The sequence below is a fragment of the Monopterus albus genome, unplaced genomic scaffold, assembly GCF_001952655.1.
Source record: "Monopterus albus unplaced genomic scaffold, M_albus_1.0 scaffold92.1, whole genome shotgun sequence".
NCBI classification, from domain to species: domain Eukaryota; kingdom Metazoa; phylum Chordata; class Actinopteri; order Synbranchiformes; family Synbranchidae; genus Monopterus; species Monopterus albus.
Genome location: NW_018127972.1, coordinates 1,231,633 through 1,253,421, shown reverse-complemented (window position 1 = coordinate 1,253,421; position 21,789 = coordinate 1,231,633). Strand labels below are relative to the sequence as shown.

The 21,789-nt window shown below is 39.3% G+C and overlaps 2 protein-coding genes across 7 annotated transcripts in view; one reads left to right on the top strand and one right to left on the bottom strand.

Annotated features, from left to right (window-relative positions):
• Nucleotides 1-14,856, bottom strand: part of ap2a1 (adaptor related protein complex 2 subunit alpha 1) — a 37,647-nt gene extending 22,791 nt beyond the window's left edge. Inside the window, exons 1-10 of one of the 5 annotated variants that reach the window (XM_020608196.1) lie at nt 14,164-14,856; nt 13,934-14,074; nt 9,335-9,546; nt 6,852-7,045; nt 6,550-6,679; nt 4,629-4,730; nt 3,685-3,944; nt 3,069-3,237; nt 2,734-2,871; nt 2,330-2,512 (exon numbers count right to left, since the gene is read on the bottom strand). In XM_020608196.1, the coding sequence (XP_020463852.1) occupies nt 2,330-2,512; nt 2,734-2,871; nt 3,069-3,237; nt 3,685-3,944; nt 4,629-4,730; nt 6,550-6,679; nt 6,852-7,045; nt 9,335-9,546; nt 13,934-14,000 (1,455 nt within the window). In that variant the 5' untranslated portion in view covers nt 14,001-14,074; nt 14,164-14,856. Of the gene's footprint in view, nt 1-2,329; nt 2,513-2,733; nt 2,872-3,068; nt 3,238-3,684; nt 3,945-4,628; nt 4,731-6,549; nt 6,680-6,851; nt 7,046-9,334; nt 9,547-13,933 lie in introns of all 5 variants that reach the window. The other 4 variants (XM_020608197.1, XM_020608198.1, XM_020608199.1 and 1 more) reach the window with 4 other exon arrangements.
• Nucleotides 14,857-17,591: 2,735 nt separating this feature from the next.
• Nucleotides 17,592-21,789, top strand: part of prmt1 (protein arginine methyltransferase 1) — an 11,026-nt gene continuing 6,828 nt past the window's right edge. Inside the window, exon 1 of one of the 2 annotated variants that reach the window (XM_020608287.1) lies at nt 17,592-17,783. In XM_020608287.1, coding sequence (XP_020463943.1) covers nt 17,757-17,783 — 27 coding nt within the window. In that variant the 5' untranslated portion in view covers nt 17,592-17,756. The remainder of the gene's footprint in view (nt 17,784-21,789) is intronic. The other variant, XM_020608286.1, reaches the window with a different exon arrangement.

Genomic DNA, 21,789 nt, shown 5'->3' with positions numbered 1-21,789 from the left:
TATCATTCAACTTCAATAAGTTTAAGGTCATCCACTTCCTAACGTCATCAAAACATGACAATAGTGATGCAACTGATGATGCGTCCCTTCCCCTCAGTGGCAAATACATCTGTACATCATCCGCATAATGCTTCCTGAAAATAGAGCCAAGAGGAAGTAATTGGTTTAGTGGTCTGAAATTTTCTTTTTACATTCTTAAGTTGAATTAACATGAAATGACCAAAACTCATGTTTTCCAGTGTACACCAAACGTCTTTAGTGAGAATGCAATTTTGAGGTCTGAACTTCTGACAGATCTTAAATTTATGTGTACAGTACTTTATTAACTGAAGAGATAGGACTCTGTGCTCAGCTCTGTTAGGTTTTCTCCACTTAACATGATCATTGTATATTTCAGCTGAGTAGTGCAAACCACTAATGTGATTTAGTAATGAGATGGCTTTCAAAACACAAAAGAATAATTAATGATCACTCAAAGGTTTAATTAAAACCAAATTCTGGGATTACAGTGTGCCAGCTTCTCCTTCAGAGAAACATTAGCACAAGAGTTTACTGGTCAGTTTTAGCACCGAACTGTTGAGCTTCTCCATTGTATCTACTAGGTCCGTATCTCTTAGTGACGACTGGTTCAAATCTAAGATTCTTAATTATTATGTACATATGCGGTGCTATTAAAAGGCGGGAGGGAGGAGGCTAAACCTCCCCAAAATGAATCGGCCTAAGGAAATATTCTTTGGAAACTTTTTATGATTTGCGTTTTGTTTGTTTATTTTGTTATTTTGGTGAGAGAGGGAGACAGAAGCCTTTAGTTCACGAGTGAAAGCAGCAATCCGATCGTTTCCAGGCCTTGACATTTGCTTTGCTTATCTGTGTATTTTAGTGCCAAGCACAGCGCGCAGGGTGCACCGAGGGTGACGAGGTTGTGGGTGTTGCTGAGCTGAAGAAGAACAATACGTGTCTCAGACCCGCGTCTTTCTGAAGCAACTTAACTCTGCTGGCACTGAATTTATTAACAAGCCACGCTTTTCCGCAGAAATTACGGAATAATCTTTATAATGCACATCAACATTTAATCAAACGCTCTCCGACCAATCCATGTTTATACCTGAATAAAAACAACGTTTACTGTAGTTAGTGGGAAAGATGGTGTCCCTGCAAAGCTCCTCTGATCTATGGATTAATAAGACTGATCCATGCAGTATCTGTACTGTACAGTACTGCCCTCTATACTGCATGAAAAGCTTCTTCTGTCCATTAAAGCCCTGTAGTCATCTAAAGGCAGCAGAACATACAGTATGTGATGTCTACAACCTCCGATTTGAGAAGTGCCGCACCAGAGCGCACTGCCATTACGCACGGCTGTCCACGTTTCCCTTCATTAAATCACGTATAAATAACTCCAGGTTGATATACAATAACCAAACACCAGTCTGGCCAGTGGGAACTTGGCGTGATGCCTGATAAGTGGGAAACGTCAGAATACAGAAGATCATTAATACCTGCGTTTCAACTTTCTTTGTTTACACTTCATGCTGTGATCTGCAGTGACGTGCGGTGAGGTTGACAGCTGGTGAGGCACTAACTCTTTTACAGTCAGATTTACAAATACAAATTGTCTGTTAACAGACAATGCGTTATGTTTTATATCTCATATCAGCATTCTTCACACAAACGTGACCCATATTTAATTTGAGGTTAAAATTTATTCCAATTGAGCTTATTTCTAACTAGAAATAATAAAAGTTTATGGTCTTACCTTTACTTGTACACAAAATCCATTTGTCAGCTGGTATGTATTACAAACTCTCAACTGATGCTTCCAAACAGGTAGACTGTGGAGGGCCCAACACAGACCCAATTGTTTTAAACAGAACACGCGGGTTGTGACTGTTAGATACAATAATATTTGACAAATATCCTCGTTTAGCTTCTTCAACAGTCTTCTGGTAGTTACGCAAACAGTCCTTTAAGATTTGGAATGACACCTGTAATCCATCCTTCTTCCACCGACGCAAAGTCTAATACCAAAACAGTATTTTGGTATCGTGTATATAACACACACACAGCCATACAAAGACTCAAGCTGGCAAAAGAGTTATTCCAATAAGGAAATATCCAATCAAAAACTAAGCCAAACAAAATTATAAATCTGAGCAAACATTTGTAATATTTATACACCACAGATATTTTTGTTGGTACCAATAAAGCATCGTGTTTGATAAGCACCCTCCTCAATCATGATCAACATGTGTCTCTCTCAGCTAGAGAGCAACATTTTTATCTACTGCTGCTGTCAAAGACTACATTTTAAGATTTGACATAGTGGTACCTCAAAGACTGTCTTGGCGGCATAGCCTTGCACATCATCTCGGTTGATGACAATCTGAATGACACGATACCACACCTCTTCACTGACATAGTCGCCAGCAATGCGGATCAGGTTCAGAATGGTGTCCACGTACCAGGAGTAATCAATGGCATACTTCTCTGCAAGTATGGCCACTTTCAGCACCTAAATCAGGAACACACATGAAATCACAGCACAATGACTTGGTGTGCAGTTTTGGAAAATTGTGTGAAGTAAATCAGATTTGATTTATTTTGGATTGTTTTTTGATGCTGAAGAACACAATAAGGAGACAGTGCAAACAAACCATCTTCAACAATTCTCACAACACCAGTCACATGGAGTTAAAAGAAAACATGTTGCAAAATCTTTCTTGGCACACCTACCATCTCCTCTCTGATGGAGTAGTCTGCCGTCTCAAGGTAGCTTAGCATCTCAGCTACAATCTGCTTGGCATTGCTGCGATCACACATGGCATATAGAAGATCAGCTGCCCTCTGTCGAACACTCACATCCCTCTCAGTCTGCAGAGACACACAGAGACAAACACTGGCAAAATGGAAGAGAGAAGAGACAGTCCTAGTGACAGGTGACAACTGTGGGTAGAGGGTCCTGTGCTACTGACCAGTGTGTCATACATCCTTCAGTAATTCAATCAAAACATTACTCAGATGTCATGTCTGTTGAGAGACTGTCTTTAGTTCAAAGGGTGAGGCATCACCTTGAGGGCATTGATGACAGTCTCAATGTGCGTCTTGACAGCTTCATGGGAAAACTCAGAACTGGCCAGAGTACACATGCTCTCCAGAGCCAGGTAGCGCAGGTTAGTCTCTCTGTGCTGCAGGAACTGGCCCAGCTGGTTACAGGCACGCACAAGCAGGTTTGGCTCACTGCGGAACAGAAATCAAAACTTACTTCACTGCTGGCCTGGTAAAACATTTCAAATATCAAAATGTGAAAAAGCATACCAGGAGGCCACAGCTAGGATTAAATAAGACAAAAAAAGAAAACTGAATATAATGAAGAATACAAATCACTAAGTAGCATGATGTCCATGTTTGGCATAGCAAATTAACGATATCCTGGAATAACATTTCTGAACATGTTATGAACATAACTCAGTAAAACCATCTTTTTAAATTAAACTGCTTTGAGAGAAATTTTATTCAATGTCTTCTTTAAATAATAAAACCATCAGTTATTTCATAGCAGATACTCTAAAAATGTTACACTGTTGAGTTGTCACTTTAATCACTGTCACTGTTCATTGTCTGTCAGCTGCCTTTGTGTATATTTTGCTGTACTGTGAAAGTCATGTTGCTGTCCAAAATGCTCACCTGTCATAGTGGATGATAAGTGAGATAGCCTCAAACAAGATTGCATTCTTGGCATTGGAGTGCTGCACCTTCTTGGACTTGGGTGGCTCCTGGGCCTTATTGAGGATGGTCTCCAAACACTCTACTAGACGTCCTTTGACAGCACCATCTTCTGGTGGTGGGTAGCACTGCAGCAGGCGCAGCAGCTTACAGGAGAGCCATGGCGCTGGCACAAAGTAGTAGGTATAATCCTGCAGGTCAGTGGAGGCTGACGATACAATCTGAAGAACCAAGAGAATTCTTTAGTTTTATTATGGTCAGTCAAAACTTAACCCATTAAAGACACTAAATTCTCAGGAAAATGCTACCTAATATATAAAGGAAGCCCAGAAATGCACAGTATCTACAGTGTTGGAACCATAGCATTGAAACCAGGCTTCAAATGTTTTGCAGACTTGGCTGTAACATTGTTTCAAAAGGTGTTTTTTGTTTTCTGCCCTGTACTGATGTGCAGAGACATCCCTCTCTTGGTAATGGGCTTAGCAATGGTCTACACATCTATCTGGAAACCCTATCTTTGTAAGCCATTTTGTCAGTAATGTGTCAAAGTGTGTTCCCTCGTTGAGCTGTTTCTGCTTAGTAACTTACCGTAGCAATGTGAATCTAACCTTATCGTAGCCCTGACCACTGATGGGGCGGTAAGGGAAACAGTGTTTTCTTGCATTTCCCTCCTTATGAACAACTACTTTTGGTAGCCAATAAAAGCTTTGCCGGTGTAATTGAGTTGATGACTTGTAAATAACACAAACTACTGGCATTTTGAGAGCTTGTAATAGTACTACCTATGTAGAAAACTACTTCCTGTCCTCAATCTGCAGTTCACTCTACAGCAACACAGTGGCATGACGTCATATGCAAACCACCTATTGACTGTTCATGACACACACACACGCACACACACTCACTCTGCTGAGTCGAGAAACAGCCAGGGAAACGCAGGTCTTGAACTCATCTGGATTTTTCTGGCTCAGACAGGTGATGAGCGAGATTGCTGCTGTCACCACACCCTAAACACCAGACACACAAAAAAGAAGAATGAATAATCTCACTGGTGAGATACTGAAGTATTACATGGGACTTTCACTTACATGTACCCTGACCATCTTTTAGCATCTGAAATTTATTTCTATGTCTGACAATTTCTTCCTTCATTATATAACGTTCGAGTGCATATTTTATGCCTGTATATCATTAGTGAAGTAGTTTAGATCATTTTATATCAGCATAGGAAAGTAACATTGAGAGTTGTCAAGGGAGCCCATCAGAGGCTATATTTCTTGAGCAAGCTCAAGAAATTTGGCACCTTGAAGAACACTATGGTGTAGTTTTACACAGCTGTCATCCAAAATGTGCTCAAGTACTACTTGGGGTAGCAGTACAACCTCTGGAAAAACACAGGTCTTAGAGAGAGTGGTCAAGACTGCAACAAAAATCATAGGCCAATCTCTCCCTCCATCTCTTCTATTTAATAATCTCATTTTAAGCAAAAGGCAGTGAATATTATCAGTGATGTCACTCACTCAGCTGCCTCAGTATTTCAGAGATTGCTCTCAGGGAGAAGGTTCAGGGAGCTCAGTTTTAAAACAGAATGATTAGGAAGAACACATACCCAAAGACTACTTGGTTGCTAAACGGCAAGCCTTTGGCACTTAAAGGTTTTAGTCCTTTAACTTTAAGATGGTCTTATGAAATGTTCTTTGCACCTGGTTTTCAGTTTTTAAATTACATTTGTTGGTATTTAAATTGTGCTTGTGACCGAGTAATTGTGTTGTTTTTTTATGTGTGAATGCATACACCAAGACAACTTCCTCACATATTTTTCCATCCATCCCTCCACTTTATTCCACTAATACAAAATCAGATCACAGTGCCAACAGGTTCACCAAGGTAATCCAGACATCCTTCTCCCTGGCAAAGTTTTCCAGCTCCTCTGGCAGGATTCCGAGGCGTTCCCAGGCCAGATGAGATATATAATCTCTCCAGCGTGTTCTGGGTCTACCCTGGTGTCTCCTACCAGTTGGACATGCCTGGAAAACCTCCAAAGGGAGGCGCCCTGGAGGCATCCTGATAAGATGCCTGAACCACCTCAACTGGCTCCTTTCAATGTGAAAGAGTGATGGTTCTACTTCGAGCCCCTTCTGGATGTCCGAACTCCACATCCCATCTAAAAGGCCAATTCCAGCCACCCTTCGAAAGGAAAATAATTTCGGCCACTAGTATTTGCGATCATATTGTTTGAAATCACTACCCACAGCTCGTGACCATCAGTTAGGGCTGGAGCATAGACTGACCTGTAAATTGAGAGATTGCCTCTCAGCTCAGTTCCTTCTTCACCACAGTGGTCTGCATTACTACTTATGATGCGCCTATCCACCTGTCGATCTTGCTCAATTTTACCTTCACTCGTGAACAAGACTCCAAGATACTTAAACTCCATCACTTGCATATTTTTATGCATGGTAAATAAAGTTGAATTGAATAGCTCGACACTGAGAAAATATTGTTTCATACATATATTTTGTATAAATGCAATACAGTATTTTTCATCACTTCCACTGAGTGCCAGTCTACATCTGTTAAAGTCGGGTCTACACAGAATTTAGACAGGTATGTTTACCCCTTAAAAGCCACTAAAAGAGACAAAGAACGCGACTCTGCTCACACTGTTAAACTGTTGCTGCTCTTGCTTTAAGTTCAGTCAGACAGTAAGCATCAGCCCCCAAAAGAGCAACGTTCTAGGATGTCTGCCTGTAGTTTCATCTCAGTAGCAGATAATAATAATGTAACTACTTTCCTGGTGTCTAAGGGTCTGGAATGTACTCTCACCATGTGTTGGTCGTTGAGCAGGTGCACCACGCGGGACGTCCACTCACCCATCAGCACCAAGTCAGGAGAAGTCTTATAGAGCCGCAGCAGACACAGCGCAGCTGATTGTTTCACACTGTCCATTGTATCGCTGTGGTGCATCAGTCACATTAACAGCAGTTAAATAAAGTCAGTGATGTCAAGTAACATGACAGAAAACTGTCTTTGGTGACATGGTTCACAGCAATACATAAAAATAAAATCAGCACAGCTGAAGATAAATTTATTCATCTTCAACACTACAAAGCACAAGTCACACTCACCCAGCAACCAGGATCCGAGGGATCTCACTAGCAAAGGCCTCAGCCATCTCGCGGCTTCCCACATTTGCAATACAGTGAAGCGCCAGGCACATGAAGGTGGGGTTGCGGCTGGACAGGTCATTTTTGATAGCATTGTTGATCAAACGGATCAGCTCACTGTTGCTGTTTACCAGTACTGAGATGAACAGGTAGCCCTGGAGTACCGGACATGAAGAGAGGAAATTTAAAAACAGAAGAGGCATTAAAACATATAGAAGGAAAACAAAGTACTATAATCATAGTGTTGATGATAATACTGTATATATTCAGTGTCCAGTTTATTAGGTTGACCTAGCTCAAACTAATATAGTATAGTATCACACAGTCCTATAACAGTTCTTGTTGAATTCTTCTGACTTACGGTATACTGAAAGGTTTGTACCCTCACTGGGGTAGATTAACTTCACCTGATGCCAGCATACGTCACATCTACCCTTAATCACTGCAGTCATATCATGGGGCCTATGCTGACTGGATCTGCGTGAAGTTTCAGGCTAATTCCGCATTAACCAGTAGGTGGCACAAAAACATTTGAAAAAATAAAATCTAAAAACATGTTTTCACTTTGTGGATTGTGGGTATGGGTTGTTAAATGTAGACTGATGGGCAAAATGGCAATTTAATCCATTTAGAATTACAACTACAGACCAAGTTTTTAGACAAAACCAAGGCTCAGAATTTCACAAACATTATTTATTCAAACCAATTCACTTCAAATTACATAAAAACTGAGAACATAGTATACACTACAGTTCCACTGACATGGCAAGTGGTGCAGTTTCTTTGTGGTGTAATTTGTTCTGAAAAATAACAATGTAGGTCATGTCTGGCTATGTCAGGCAGAAAGCCTGTAACCTACACCTCTAGTTTAGTCTAGTTTAACTAACTTCACTTATTACCAACTATTATTTTAAAAAATAAGTATAAAATTTAATTAGATGTTTTCCTCAAATCAGTCAGTTTAAACTACTGCAGGCCAATAGTGTTTTTGCAGCCATATAATAACAAACCCAAACACAGGGATTCTTTATCATTGAGCTCTGTGGAACATGTAAGTGATAAATAGCAGCTTCTCCTTGACCCTGACATGTGCCAGTGCCCGCCCTACCTACTATCTCATATACTGCATGTCTTAAAACAAAAGAAGCCCATTATTCAGTCAAACATTTTACTGGGTCATTTATATACAGTAATCACAGGGTCAAACCTTCCAAAAACTCTTATCACCAGTACATTTAGTTTATGGTTGCTGTCCTAAAGTCTTATATGCTGTCCACATTCCAAGGCACAGACATAGAAAGATCTTGTCTGAGGCGTAGTTCTATCTTTGGTGGTACAGCAGTCAACTGCCACACCACTTAGATCCTGACTCAACATTATTCTGCTTACTCAACATTTCCTGTTCCTGAGAAAATAGTGGAAGACAAAAAAAGTCAGTTGTTGCTTTAATGTCTAGGCCATTAAACTATGGTTATATCTTTTATATGGCAATCAAAGGGACCATCTATACTTGACTCATATGAAAGGTGTGGACTGCTAGTAAATTTTGTTTGCACCTACAGTTAGAGAACTAACTTTCTTAAAGCTTATTATTTCAAATCAAATGTATTAAAATCAAAAGTGTCAGTGTGGACATGACATTATCCTCTATTCCGCCCCATGTCTAACAGACTGCAAGTCACAAACTAAGAGTTTATTATTACATTGGATACCCCAGCACAGTTGGTCACTGTGTGAACCACAGGATGCTTTTTAAAGCTACTGAAACAGGTTAGACTCTTTTTTAAATAATATTTTGTGTCTGTGGCTGTTATGATTCAAGCAATGCTTCAAAATTTTGTATTTTACACAGACTGAAAACTCGTAGCAAGTAAGTTTGGACCTAAAACCCAGTCTGTCTACTGGTTGATACAGAACAAGATACTCTGAAGGTTTGCAATTCAGGCCAGTATGTGGGTGATGGTTCATGGGTCACTGATCTCCAGTTCTGTCAACACTGTCAGTCAGAAACCTTGGATCTGATGTGGTTCAACATGGGAGGAGCAGAGTGTTTAATTTGCTGTTCTAACAATGATAGCAACATGATCACATAACATACAACTAGCAATCAATAAGCTTGGTGCTCTAAGTACTAGCCTGTCAAAAACCGGCAATGAATGTATGGTTAGATTCTTCAGCCCCTATCAGAAATCTGTAACATTACTGGCTTCATCTATTTGTTCAAGTACTGCTTTTCAAGCACAGGCCTCTATTAAGCCATAATGATTCTGCACAACCTCCTCTACTGCCAAGCTAAATCAACTCTTCAGCTGAAAGCAATGAGAGCAGCAGGAGGATTTTACAAATGAACTATGACCAGGACACAATTATTTCGCTGACTGTGAGAAAATCTAACGCCATCAACTGATGCTGTACACATACAGCACAACCAGTAGAAGACTTACAATCTGCTTCTCTGTGTACTTGTTGGAGCTCAGCAGGTTGACTGCCTCCATGTGTCCAAAGTCAATGTCATGGCCAAGCAGGAAGATGAAAAGCAGCTTGCAGACATACTTCTTCTTGCTGTAGCCATCCAGAGCCTTGTCTCCTTTGAACTTGGAGCGAATGTTGGCCAGCTCTTTATTGATCCGTTTGATCTCAGCTTCCTTGCTCTTACCTGACAGGGAAAAGGAAAAAGTATAATGACAGCATTTAACATATGGACATTTTGGACCTGGCTAAAAAAAAAACTCAGTATTTTTGAGTTCTTAAAGATGTGCTCTTTGATCATCTTCTAGATACTGCAGGATAAAATCTAGCATATTTTATGAATTCATTTTATTATAGTTACACATCCCAAATTTTCTTCCAATTCAGATAATGTGTGCTAACATAAAAATGTGCCTCCTTTGCCAAAAACAGAGGAAATAAGGTTGAAAAGGGTGAAGAGGAAATCTCTTCTAGCTCAAATGAAGGGCTACCGGTGCCACTAGACTGAAATTTTATTTGCACCTATTCAGTAACATCATACACTCTGAAACAATAACTGCTCTGATCATTGACGTTCTCTGACAGTTTAGTTTCCCCAGCTAAAGCCTCTTAGACAGAGCAAGAGTAATAGCTAGTGCAAAAGCTGGTTTGCTCTGCAACCTGACATAAACTCTGGATCATTAAAGATCACTGAATATACCATGGAAGAATGGTGGTATGTACTGAGTAAAATGAGAATTAGGTAGCTTTCAACAGAATACCATTGCCAGGATTTAAAAAAAAATGGTTCAACTGCAGCAAACCTAAAGCTAAATGGAAAGATGATTTTTACAGCTGGCCTGCTGAATTTTACTTTGTATTATCAGAACAGTGAAATGATCACTTCAGAACAATACTTTGAAAACTAGTGATGTTATTTTCAACAACACAGCTGAGGGCTAGTCATTTAGGTTTTGAGAAGAAAATGTAACTACAAGCTTCGAAAGTGCTGACATTTCTTAGCCCTGACAGGTTTAAGTGATTACTGTGAAAATAAAAAATAAATAAATCTGATAGTGGCCAAATCTCCACTAATAGCCAGTCTCACTCTGAACAAAAGAAATACAGAAAGACAAATATTTCCATATGTTCTAAACAACGCAAACACTAAAGTTAACCATCTCAGCTAAGTTAATGGTATAATAAAGTGTTATTATAAATAATTACCGAGTGCATTGTTTAAAAAAAAAAAGTAATTATTGGGGGCACTATGGTAGGTAGCTACAGTAAAAACTGTTTATAGATAAATAGGAAGATGAAGGGTTTGGTTCCAGAAACAAGTACCATTTTGGATCCGATTCCAAGTATAAATAAAAACTGGATTTGTTGAGAGAAGTCTAATGATTACTTGTAGAATTGTTGAGTTCTTCTCACAGTTTTGTACAATGTTTGGTGTCGTGACAATACAACATTGTCAGTCAAAAGTTTGGACACACCTTCTAATTCAATTCAATGGGCATGTGCATCTGGTAGTGTGTACTGAGACTAGAGGACATTGACAACACTACCCATAAATGCCATCAGCTGACAATTCATAATGGCAATCCATGACCCACCTTATAAGTCCTAATGACTCCATTAAGGCCAAATGAGTTTATGATGCTATGAGACTTGACAAACAGAAGGGTGCCAAACCTCTTATACATGCCACAATTAGCTTACCATTTTAATTTTTCTGATTTTTCGATGCATGAAATAAAATGTAATAGTGCATTAACATTTAAACAAAGGTTCTTTCCTTATGTGTGTTAGGGCAGTCATGATTGGTCAATAAAGTTGATTAGTCTATGTCAACATGTGTTGACATCAGTATTTCTAATTGATGCATCTCTTGTTTTATTTGTATGAACTTTGACTTCTAAAGAGTTTCAATCATTCATTTAAACTAATGTTATTCTTCACTATCACTACTTGCTAGTTTTCAACTGCCAGCAAATCCAAAGAAGAATATTACTATGGAACCGTTGCATGCATACATGCTGTTTTTGACTCCAGTCACTGGTCAGCTTGAGTACATGCTACAGTTTTAAAATTTTATGCTGGCTTCAGCAGAGTTGGCAGATGACTCATTGGCAAAAAAAGTTCAGTATAAAAATTTCCAAAGACCTTAGGCTTCAAAAGTATGGGAAGGTCTACAAATTATCAGAAAACTAAAAGTTGGTCTGTATGCTGTGAAAGTTTCATTTGCATACCACAGCAGCACTAGCACTATGCACAAGCACCTGAAGAGAAAACACACGGGAACTATTCTGAATAATAAACTACTAGAAAAGGCAAAGCTACTGCAACTTTTATCTATTTGTTTATTAAGTTAGCAGGGAGAGCTTTAATACCTTTTTTTCTTGTAGTAACTAAATTCATTAAAACCATAAAGGCCTCTGCCTGCTACAAAAGTGGTTGTTTTGATGTGTGCCAATGCTCAAAACAAAAAAAAGGAGAGAAACATGACATGAATGAATTTTAAAACTTTTATAATACATCCATCTACAAATCTGATGCTTGTCATATTTTTTCCTTTAGTTTGGGAGACTACTGGTGCTTGTCTGGCTACAGACTAATGTGATAAATGTGCACATGGCTTTTTTACCTTTTAGCGGAAGTGACACAGCGACAATGACAAAGTGGCTGTCCATTTGTGTTCAAGATGCATTTTACAACCAAGTCTAAACAGGGCCTAATTGTACGAGAAAAGGTTTAGGCTGAGCTTATTCTACGTTGACTGATGGTGCCAGTGTGTATATGTACTGTTTTCAAGCCTTCTTTCATAACAATATGTGGTTTGCACATGGTGTGTTTGTTGGGCCATGTACTATTAATCGATTTAACAGTAAATTATTTGACAGATTAATTGACGGCAGCCCTAATGTGTGTTTACTGCTGAATTTTTAACAACTTCTTTTCACATTAAAAATCAACTAAATAGTCATTTGTCAGAGGGTGGCAAAACTTCTGCTTACAATTGTACAACTTGAAAATTGGTACATTTTTAAGTAAAGGTTGGGTCAAATATACAAACACAAAATGTACAAAAATGTGGAAATGTCAACATATTAAATAATCACCTCAAAATTTCACATAACATCAGGTGATTAAAAACATTTGGCTCACTGCTAAAGCTGACTGTTAACCTCATGCCAACGGTTAACTTAGTCTCAAGCAAAAATAAAAAGATACTGACATACCATCAAACATTACAAAACAGTATGAGACACTTACCGCTGTTGCAGTATTAACAGCAAAGCACACATACATGACAAGGAAGAGTAGGCTTGGCTCACTGTTGAACCAAGTGCTGATAGCTTGCTCCTGTGTTAATTACTAACATTAGATTAACGCTACATCTTGGGTCAGATGAGATAAGATATAGTGACATACTGTTTAACATTATGAGATGGTATGAGCCATACGTTAGATGTGTAGAGTCATGGTGTTGTTGGAATATAATATTAACAGATACGTTTGACTGCTGCTAATACAGCAAGGCAAGCTCTTGGTTGTCTGGTAACTTTCCTAGATTACGTTTCGGATCATGTGAGAAAATGAAAAGATACTGATATACTGTCAAACATTATGGGATGGTAGTAGACATGCTGGAGCATCAACAAGTTAAAACTCTATGTTTGGCTCACTAATGCTAAAGAATTACTGAACCGCGTGCAAACAGCCTGCTGCTAATAATTGATTCTCCCTGATAGATTAAGTGGTGGACCAACTGAGAAAATAAAGACATAATGTCAAACTCTCAGACAAATTATAAATACATTTGCACATTCAACTTATATCTCTTTTATATAGTATTGCTATGTTATGGATGAATGAGACTCAAACTTTTACATCTCTTCAGTTTTCACTCCTGCATCTCATCAATACATCGAGTTCACCAGTCTATGTGAGGGAATCCACAGTGGGTGGTGGGGGGCCGTGGGCATATCTGCATATACTTGAATATTCATAGGTCCTGGAATGCACAATGAGGGGCAAATGTTGAGGCCCATTCCAGAAGTTCACTGAATTTTTTTTTTTTTTTAACTGTGTTAGACCATATAATGTTTATAGCTGATAGTTTTTTATAGACAAATATGAATATTAAAATGTCTCTGGAGTGGAACATTAATCTTTGTCTCTGGACAGAGATGGTCAGTGAATTGCGACAGGATGCGCAGTCTAATGAGCGGCCAAGTTCTCAGGATCCTTTACGATATCAGCTTGACCAACGACACCGCAAACACTCAAAAATAAAAGGCCTAGTTTTCTGCATCCAAGCATCGGATCCCTGGTTCTGTTGCACCAAGTGGTGGTAAAACGGTCATATTAATAGCAACATACTGACAGGTATTAACTTGTTACACTACCGAGCAGCTAGTGCTATTTAAAAAAAGACACATGCTGACGACTACCGCCGTTTGATTTGCCCCCACGTCATTTCACTACAGCATATCAAAGGCTACAAGCACTGACACCACGAACAATATTAGCAGATACTATTGGCGTTAAACAACAAATTAGCAAACAAGTTAAAAGTAAATGTCACTTACAGTTTCTAATATCCGAAATGAAAACAGCCAATCCACGCATCCCATCTCCTTTCGAGACAGCCGGCATTTTTGCAGGTTTCTGTCCTCACTCCGGCCTTGTCCGTAAAAATGAACTGACGCTGGTCAGCTTTTCACACTGGACTAGAGTGGAAGATGTCCAACTTCAGCAGTAGCTAGCTACTTTGCAGGTCCGACTGTCTACTACTACTTTAAGATTTACTATTACCTACCAAGCTCACTGTATGCTTGTGGGTGGCTAGCTCAGATAGCATTTGCTAGATTAGCTAGATGGCGGTGGATCAACCAACAACAGGATAAGTTAACGTTATCCCTACCCTGTTAACTAGCTAGTTTCCGCTGGCTATAGCGAGCCAACGTTATTTCATTCAATCCGTATATAACGTTAGCTAGGATATGAAGCGACGCGCATTACAGCTAACGGTTACAACAATAATTCACTAATAATAAAACCACCCACTGTGTGTACGTTTCTAAGATGAATGCAGTCAGACGTGTTAATGAAAATAACGTCGGAGAATATAATAGTAAGTTACTTCGAGTCACGCACCGTAAAGCTAGCTTAACAGCTAGCTAGCTGGCTGGCTGACTGACTGGTTGGTTGGTTGGCTAGCAATACACATAGGATATATGTATACATATATATAGGAATACATCACCGGTTGACCGGAATAACTCAGCAAAGAGTCTTAACTGCTAACCAGCAATATGAAATTCTAGCCTGGCTCTTATTATTAGCCACCAAATGTTGTAAATAAGATGTCCTGTATAATTAATGTCCTTCTACTTCTCCAACCCCCACTCCGCGGTTCGAATAAGGCTCGTGACAGCACAACCAGCAGCGTGAGCGCGCGATGTCGACGTGCACGTGTACGTTCGTTTCCTCCGGCCGAGTGCAGTCCGTCGCTGATTGGTCGATCCTACAGCTGTAAGGCCCTGGCTGAATCCACCTCCACCCTCTTCTACAAGTATAAATTACAGTAAATGCCTCAGAGGTAATTCATTCACGTGAAAATGGAAAGAAACTGTTCACCAGACCTCATACTTCATGAATTTCTTTAAAATATATTTTGACTCTCTGACAAAGTGTTCCAAGGCACAGATAAGCCAAAAATATCTATGGCCTGATGTTTTAGATGGCAGGCCGTTATTTTGAGGGTTAATGTCTGTTTTCTGTGCGCTTATGTTGCTCTTGTGTCTTTGGCATGTAACAGTTCGTTGTTATTTTTGTTCTTTCATTCTTTTCCAACTGTATCAAGAGATTTCTTCTGTTGCCTATTCTAAAAGCTACTCCCCAATCTGTGCTGTATATGTCAGTGACTAATGTTACATGGTTAGAACGTAGACTGAAATTTAACTGAGGATCCTCATACCGCAGATGACAAACCTCATCTTGTAATTTTGCTGATTGAAAGACATTTAAATCATTCAGCGTATTCATACTCTGTATGTGCTATATCCAACCTAACTTATATTACAACAATAAAGGCATACAATAAAAATGAAAAAAGCAAATACAAAAGCTACTTTTAGGCTATTTCACCTGTTTATTTTTTTCATCATCCATATTACTATTGATTATGGGTAATTTTTTGAGCACTGTTCAGCGAAGTCTGCACCCCAAGCAGATTTTAGATTATTTCCTGCAGATCCCTGGTTGCAACAGACAAACACAGCCTCCAGTCCAAAGCTAGCATCAGCTGATAAACAAGTAAATCTTTGTCTCCCTCTTTCTGTGTCTAGCAACCATTGTTTTTTTTATTTCTTGTTCAAAAAGCACTTCTTATAACCTTTACTAGGTGGCATGTGGGGCACATTTATGGAACTAAGGACCTTTTCAAAATACAAGCTAGAGAAGCTGGAATAACAGAAGGAGTGTAGGCAGAAGACTGTTAAAGAGGGGGATTAGTATTGTGGATAGACATCACATCCTGTCCCATATACACTTGATTTATCAGACTGTGTAAAATCTTAGTTAATGCACCATTAAGGCTCAATGTGGACTTGATGAATTATGGATTTGAACAGCCCTCACTGAGGATTCTGTGCCTCTTAACGCCATGAGTCTGCATATATGGTAACCTATGGGCATTTAGATTAAGTCAGAAAACAAAAAAACAAATCTCATTGTCTTCTCATTAAAGTTGCCCAAAACACTGCTGGACCTTTTGTTTTCCTGCTTGTTTTTTTTTCTTTGTCTTTGCACCTTGACAATGGGTGAGGTTGTGCTAGAACCTTCTGCTGCATTTAGATCTGGCTCCAAATTAATTTTCCTCATAACTGATTGGTCAGCCAGGACTTAGTTTTCAAAGACATGAAATTGAGTATAAGGGAAACAGGCTTATTACAACAAAGGGATACTAGTTCCATTACATTTGTTTTGGGGCTGTGGGCATGTATCAATAATATCATTTTCTATTTGACTTTATGAGATGTTCTCTGTACAGGTCTACATCCACATATCAGAAATCCCAGCCTTCAAGCCAGGTAACACATGACTGTTTTGATTATTTGGTGTTTTTGGATGACACCAGAGTTTTGTGTAATGTCTGTCAGTCATGTTTGACAAAATATTCATTTTAAAAATTGGAAAAAGAGCTTTTGCTTGACAAAAAGGTCAACGGTCACTAACAGTACATTTATATCCAGTGCTGGGGATATTTGAACAGAGAAGTGTTAGGTTGTTCAGTCCTCATTGTCCCAAAACCCACGTCACTGTTTAGTTGAGTTAAAGACATAAATAACTGGGTTTTCTAAACCACACCGTATTCTACTCAAGACCACTATGACATAGGGTAGGAAAAGCTAGGATTACAACCACCATCCAACAAAGAGATACAAACATTAAACACTGCAACAGTGCATCAAAAAAACAAAACAAAAAAAACAGGATTCATACAAATAGAAAAACCTTGTACAGGCAAGGGGAGCCTAGAGTCTCTTAAATGCATGAATTAAAGTTTACTTTTTCTATTTCATGTATTTTAAATTAAGTTATACCCAGTCAAAATACTGAAGGTCTTTGTTTCTCTTTTGCTCTTCACATTTTTAATTAAAGTGCCATATTGTTTATGTTCAACAATAAAATGATGAAAGCAGGGCTTTGAGCCAGTCCATCTCAATTTGTGGATGTAAAATTTGCCTAAAGTTATGAGTAATACTCATTACATCATCCACATAATACAACATTATTAAATATATCTATTTGTACATCACTTGTTATGTTTTGTTTAATAAAGGTATGCATATATTCCCAAAACAAATTAGAATAAACACAGTGAAAAACAGATGAAATATCTACTTTTATACAATTTACTGAACTCACAAGAATAATCGATCTTCCGACTGAATCTTTTCAGCACTTATTTTGCAGAGTAAATATGATGTAAATAAAACCACCAGCTCATCTAATGATGCCTAATGTGAAGTTTACATTTCTGATGTAGCTTTTTAACAAGATAATATAAGGTGAACTGAGTGGGTTATTTTGATGTGGTAGTAGGCGGGGGCCGTTCTGATCCACACTCCAGTCTGAAAGGTGGCGGTAATGCACCTAAAGCTGGTTGCCAACCGCCATTAAAACAAACAGAGGGAGAAGACAGAAGAAGAAGAAGACAGAAGAAGAAGACGACGCGAACAGAAGAAGAAGAAGACGAAGACGACAGAAGAAGAGCATGGCGCCATTACAATGGAGACGACGTCTGTACTCTGGTCCAATCAACTTGCCGTCGTGGGCGGAGTTAGGGAAGCTTCGGTCCAACACACGTAACTAGCTAGCATCCAACCAGGCAGGCAGAAAATCGAAATGGCGGCGCAAGCAGAAGTGATGGAGGTAATGCGAAGGTCTTACCTTAGGAAACCCAGTAAATTCCTTTCATTTACCTTTATCTCATTTAGAATGTTTTAATTATTCCGAGAAACATGTTACGAATTGTCATGCAGTCTTAATGTTTGGTCTTGTAGTTAACATGTACCAGTCAGTGATGCATCCATCTTAACTTAGCTAACATTAATGCTATTTAGGAGAAGCATCTGTCTTCACCGCGCATTCACCACAGTCAATTTAACTGCTAATCTATTTGTTGGGCAATTTAATGCGATGGCTAGTGTTGCAAGTTTAACGTTATACGAGTGATGTGAGCAGGAACGTTGCTTTAGTTTGTGCGACAGCGGCCGGCAGTGGGACCGCATGGGCACTAACGTGCTTAGCTTCCGAGCTAGTGTTACTTCAGGAGTGGATGCTGCCTCAGTCTTTGTCACGCTAGTTTTACTCAGTTTAGCTGTTAGTTCGTGTTGGGCATGTCGCACTCAAGCGAAGATCATTTCCCATTGTGTTTTAGTTAATTGTTCCGCATCACCTTCATTTTGCTGACTTGTTACATTGTCATTTCTTTGTTGTTGGCCAGTTAGCGTTACATATATTACTAGCTTGACCGTAAAAGCCAACCGGGTTTGTAGGTAGCCTTAACGCCAACCTTTACCTGTTAGCTCTGAGTATAACCAGAGATCTGGCATTTCAATATAATTCTGGTACTTTGAGGAGACGGTAGGTGCTACTGTGTAGATTTAGAAATGTTGTCGACGAAGGCCAAGATCACAGAGGACTACGAACCATGTGCTCCTTTACATTGCACACTGGTTAACAGTCATTGGCCCTGCCCAGTAGAAAATGTTATACTGATTGTGTGACTTACAAATTCTGCAGTTGATTATTGGTCGTTTTCAACGCATTCCAAAATCTTACAAATTGATTAATTGTATTTTCCACACAACCTTTGGTTTTATGCAATTAGCATCCAGATAAAATAGTTGCCACTGTGATAATATTCTAGTTGTAAAATCCTGTTACAGTTGTTTACTGTTTAATGGCTGATAAACTTTAAATAATAGTCTTTTTCATATTCTCACCAGTACCTTAAACAGTGCATCCCAGTCACTACCCTTTACTTCAGTAGATGGCTTCTTGAAGAAACCTTTCTGCTTCACCCTAACTTTTTTTTTTTAAAGCAAATGGCCCTTTGGACAGATTTAATTTTGACGGCAGACATTATCATGGCTCTTGACCATGGATGGCTCACTGAACAGGCCAACTAGGCAGAGGCCCCCTGGGCCATAGACCTGAGAACTGTGAAGGGACTATTAATCTTTTCATTTGAAATGTCAATCACATATCTACAGATGCAAAACAACCACGAAGATGTACCAAATCACTAAAAAGCGAGACAAAATGATTAAAATGTGACAGAAAAGACCATAAACGGCAAATTTACAATAAAAATCTACAAAAAAATAGACCCTATATAATTACCGGGAGATGCAAAAATTTTAAAAGAAAATGCATAAAAATAGGTGCGAAACAACTGCAAACGGGCCCAAAACAAATTAACTAGGTTGGACCAACAGTCATTAGACCATATCTAGGGGGCAATTTACACTTCCAGATTCAAAACGTTCTGGTCAGTGGTTGTGAATTAACTCTGTAAGTCTTGCCTTCCTTGGGCCCTCTCCCCCTTGCATCTCTCAACTAAGATGTGAGAAAAAGATGCATGCTGAAAAAGGTAGCCACAGTAGCTGGTCTTTATGGCCATTCTTTCTTTACATTCAGTCAGACTCGGAGACAGATTGTCCTGATAGTTGTTCTTTTGCAAGAGTCCATTGAGGTGTTCTTTGTACATCACTAAACAGATCCCAGATCATATGAAAACACCTGGATTTTCTAAATGCCAGCTAAGGTTATCTGGATTTTTTTTTAGTTCTTCAACCCCCACCTATGTGGTGGATTAGAAAAACTGGATTCAGTCATACAAGATCAGTGCGTGCTCTTGGCCTCAGTGACTAGACTAGCTGAAACCATGATCTTCTGATTGGCTGCACGCAAATGTCTAAGGAGCATAGTCCATCACGGCAGCAGAGGGAGAGCTTCTGCAGGAGTGCAATGAAAAATTTACACATTTTATTTGCACATAACTACACAAGAGAAACTGCAAAATGCAGATAGATGTATGGTAAAATGGCTGAAAAATTAAACACTGAAGCATCCCATTTAAATCCTTAATGTCACCATGACTGCATGTCCACCGCTTTGATATGGTGGCTCAGTGTGTAGTAAGACATGTCAAGTAAATATGTAAGTAGTAGCCTAATTGTGTGCACAGCTCTATGCTCATACAACTTACAGTAACGGTACATTTACAAAATAAAAGAAATTCTAGCGCGCACAAGAGATGTCTAGATAATCTACATATATAAATAATTGTTTAGCTGATGAACCTGTGTGCGCTGGTAATCCTATTAATATCTCTGCATTATAGATAGTCTGCAGAATATTCTTGTACTTTAATTAGCCTATCAGTGTAATGTAGCCTATTGCTCTTTCTTCTACATTTTCTTCTTCTACATTTCCGTTTTGTCTCAATAATCAAATGGTTTTTAAATCAAGTTTGATGTTCTCTGCAGTTAGTTTTTTCCGCAACATTAGAGCACTTCTTAGTCTTTCCTTTTATAATAATTATCTAACACATTTCAACAAATACTTGTCTACAATTTTAACATCCATCAATTGTATGTGTCCTTTTGGTCAAAATAGATCAGTTTTATTTATTTATTCCAAGCACTTTTTTTCAAGTCCAACATGAAATTACAACAGAAAAATTGTACATGAAATGTAGGGATGGGAGTCTTTTCTGAAGTGACTGCAGCCTTTATACTCTAACTTCTGCTAAACTGATAACTTGGCCACAGCTATTGAGAGAAATTGTAATAGTAAGCTTTAGGTCCTATTAATTCCCTTTGCTTTTGAAGCACATAGGAAGAAGGCAGACTATAGGGGTTTTTCCATTAAAGGAACCTTCCGAAACGTCACAGTAATGCTCATCATGGTTTCTGTGTTTGTTTCCACTATGGTGAGCCCACCCTGAAGGTGCATTCCAGGAGCTGAATTTCAGCACCCCCTCAGTACTAAAATCAAGTACCAGAAATGCAAGGCTGGAGGGGTGCATGCGTGCATAGCAGTTGTCTGTGATTGTTTAAATGTTTGTCTTCATACCTCAAGCATTAGTATTACAAGCACCATGTGCAGACACAGTAAATACACAGCTGACTGTGTGTGTGTGTGTGTGTGTGTGTGTGTGTGTGAGAGAGAGAGAGAGAGGAGCAGCCCCTCCTTCCTTTAAACAGACCAACAGAAAAATCCTAATGCTATGGATTATACCTGCACAATGTTCAGGAGGAATTTTGGACCATTCTTCCTCACGGAACAGCTCAGCCATGTTCTTAGAAGTTTGGTCTGAACGGATCTCTTGAGGTCATTCCACAGCATCTCTATTGATTTGAGGTCTTGGCTCTGACTGGGCCACTCCAAAAGGCAGATATGGTGTCTCAGGAGCCATTCTCTAGTAGATTTAGTTTGATGTTTTGGGCCATTGTCCTCCTGCATCACCCAGCTGGTTCTGAGCTTTAGCTTGCAGACAGCCACCCTGACAATTATCCTGTAGGATACCTTGACAAAATTGAGAATTCGTTTCCTCTCCACAGTGGCAATCAGTACAGGTCCAGAGGCAGCAAAGCAGCCCCGAACCATGTTGCTCCCTCCACCATACCTCACAATTAGAGGTGCACCGAAATTTCGGCCACCGAAAATTTTCGGCCGAAAAGGCCATTTTTATTTCGGGCCGGAATAAAAAAACACGCCGAAAATGCCCCGCCCCGCCCATCATATCCTGGCGCAGCACAGGTTAGGTTTCACTCACGCTGGAGCTGTTATATCACGTGTCTCCCCATCAACGACAAAGCATGTCAGCGGTGCGAGACTCTTCAGTGCAGCATCTCATGTGCTTAAT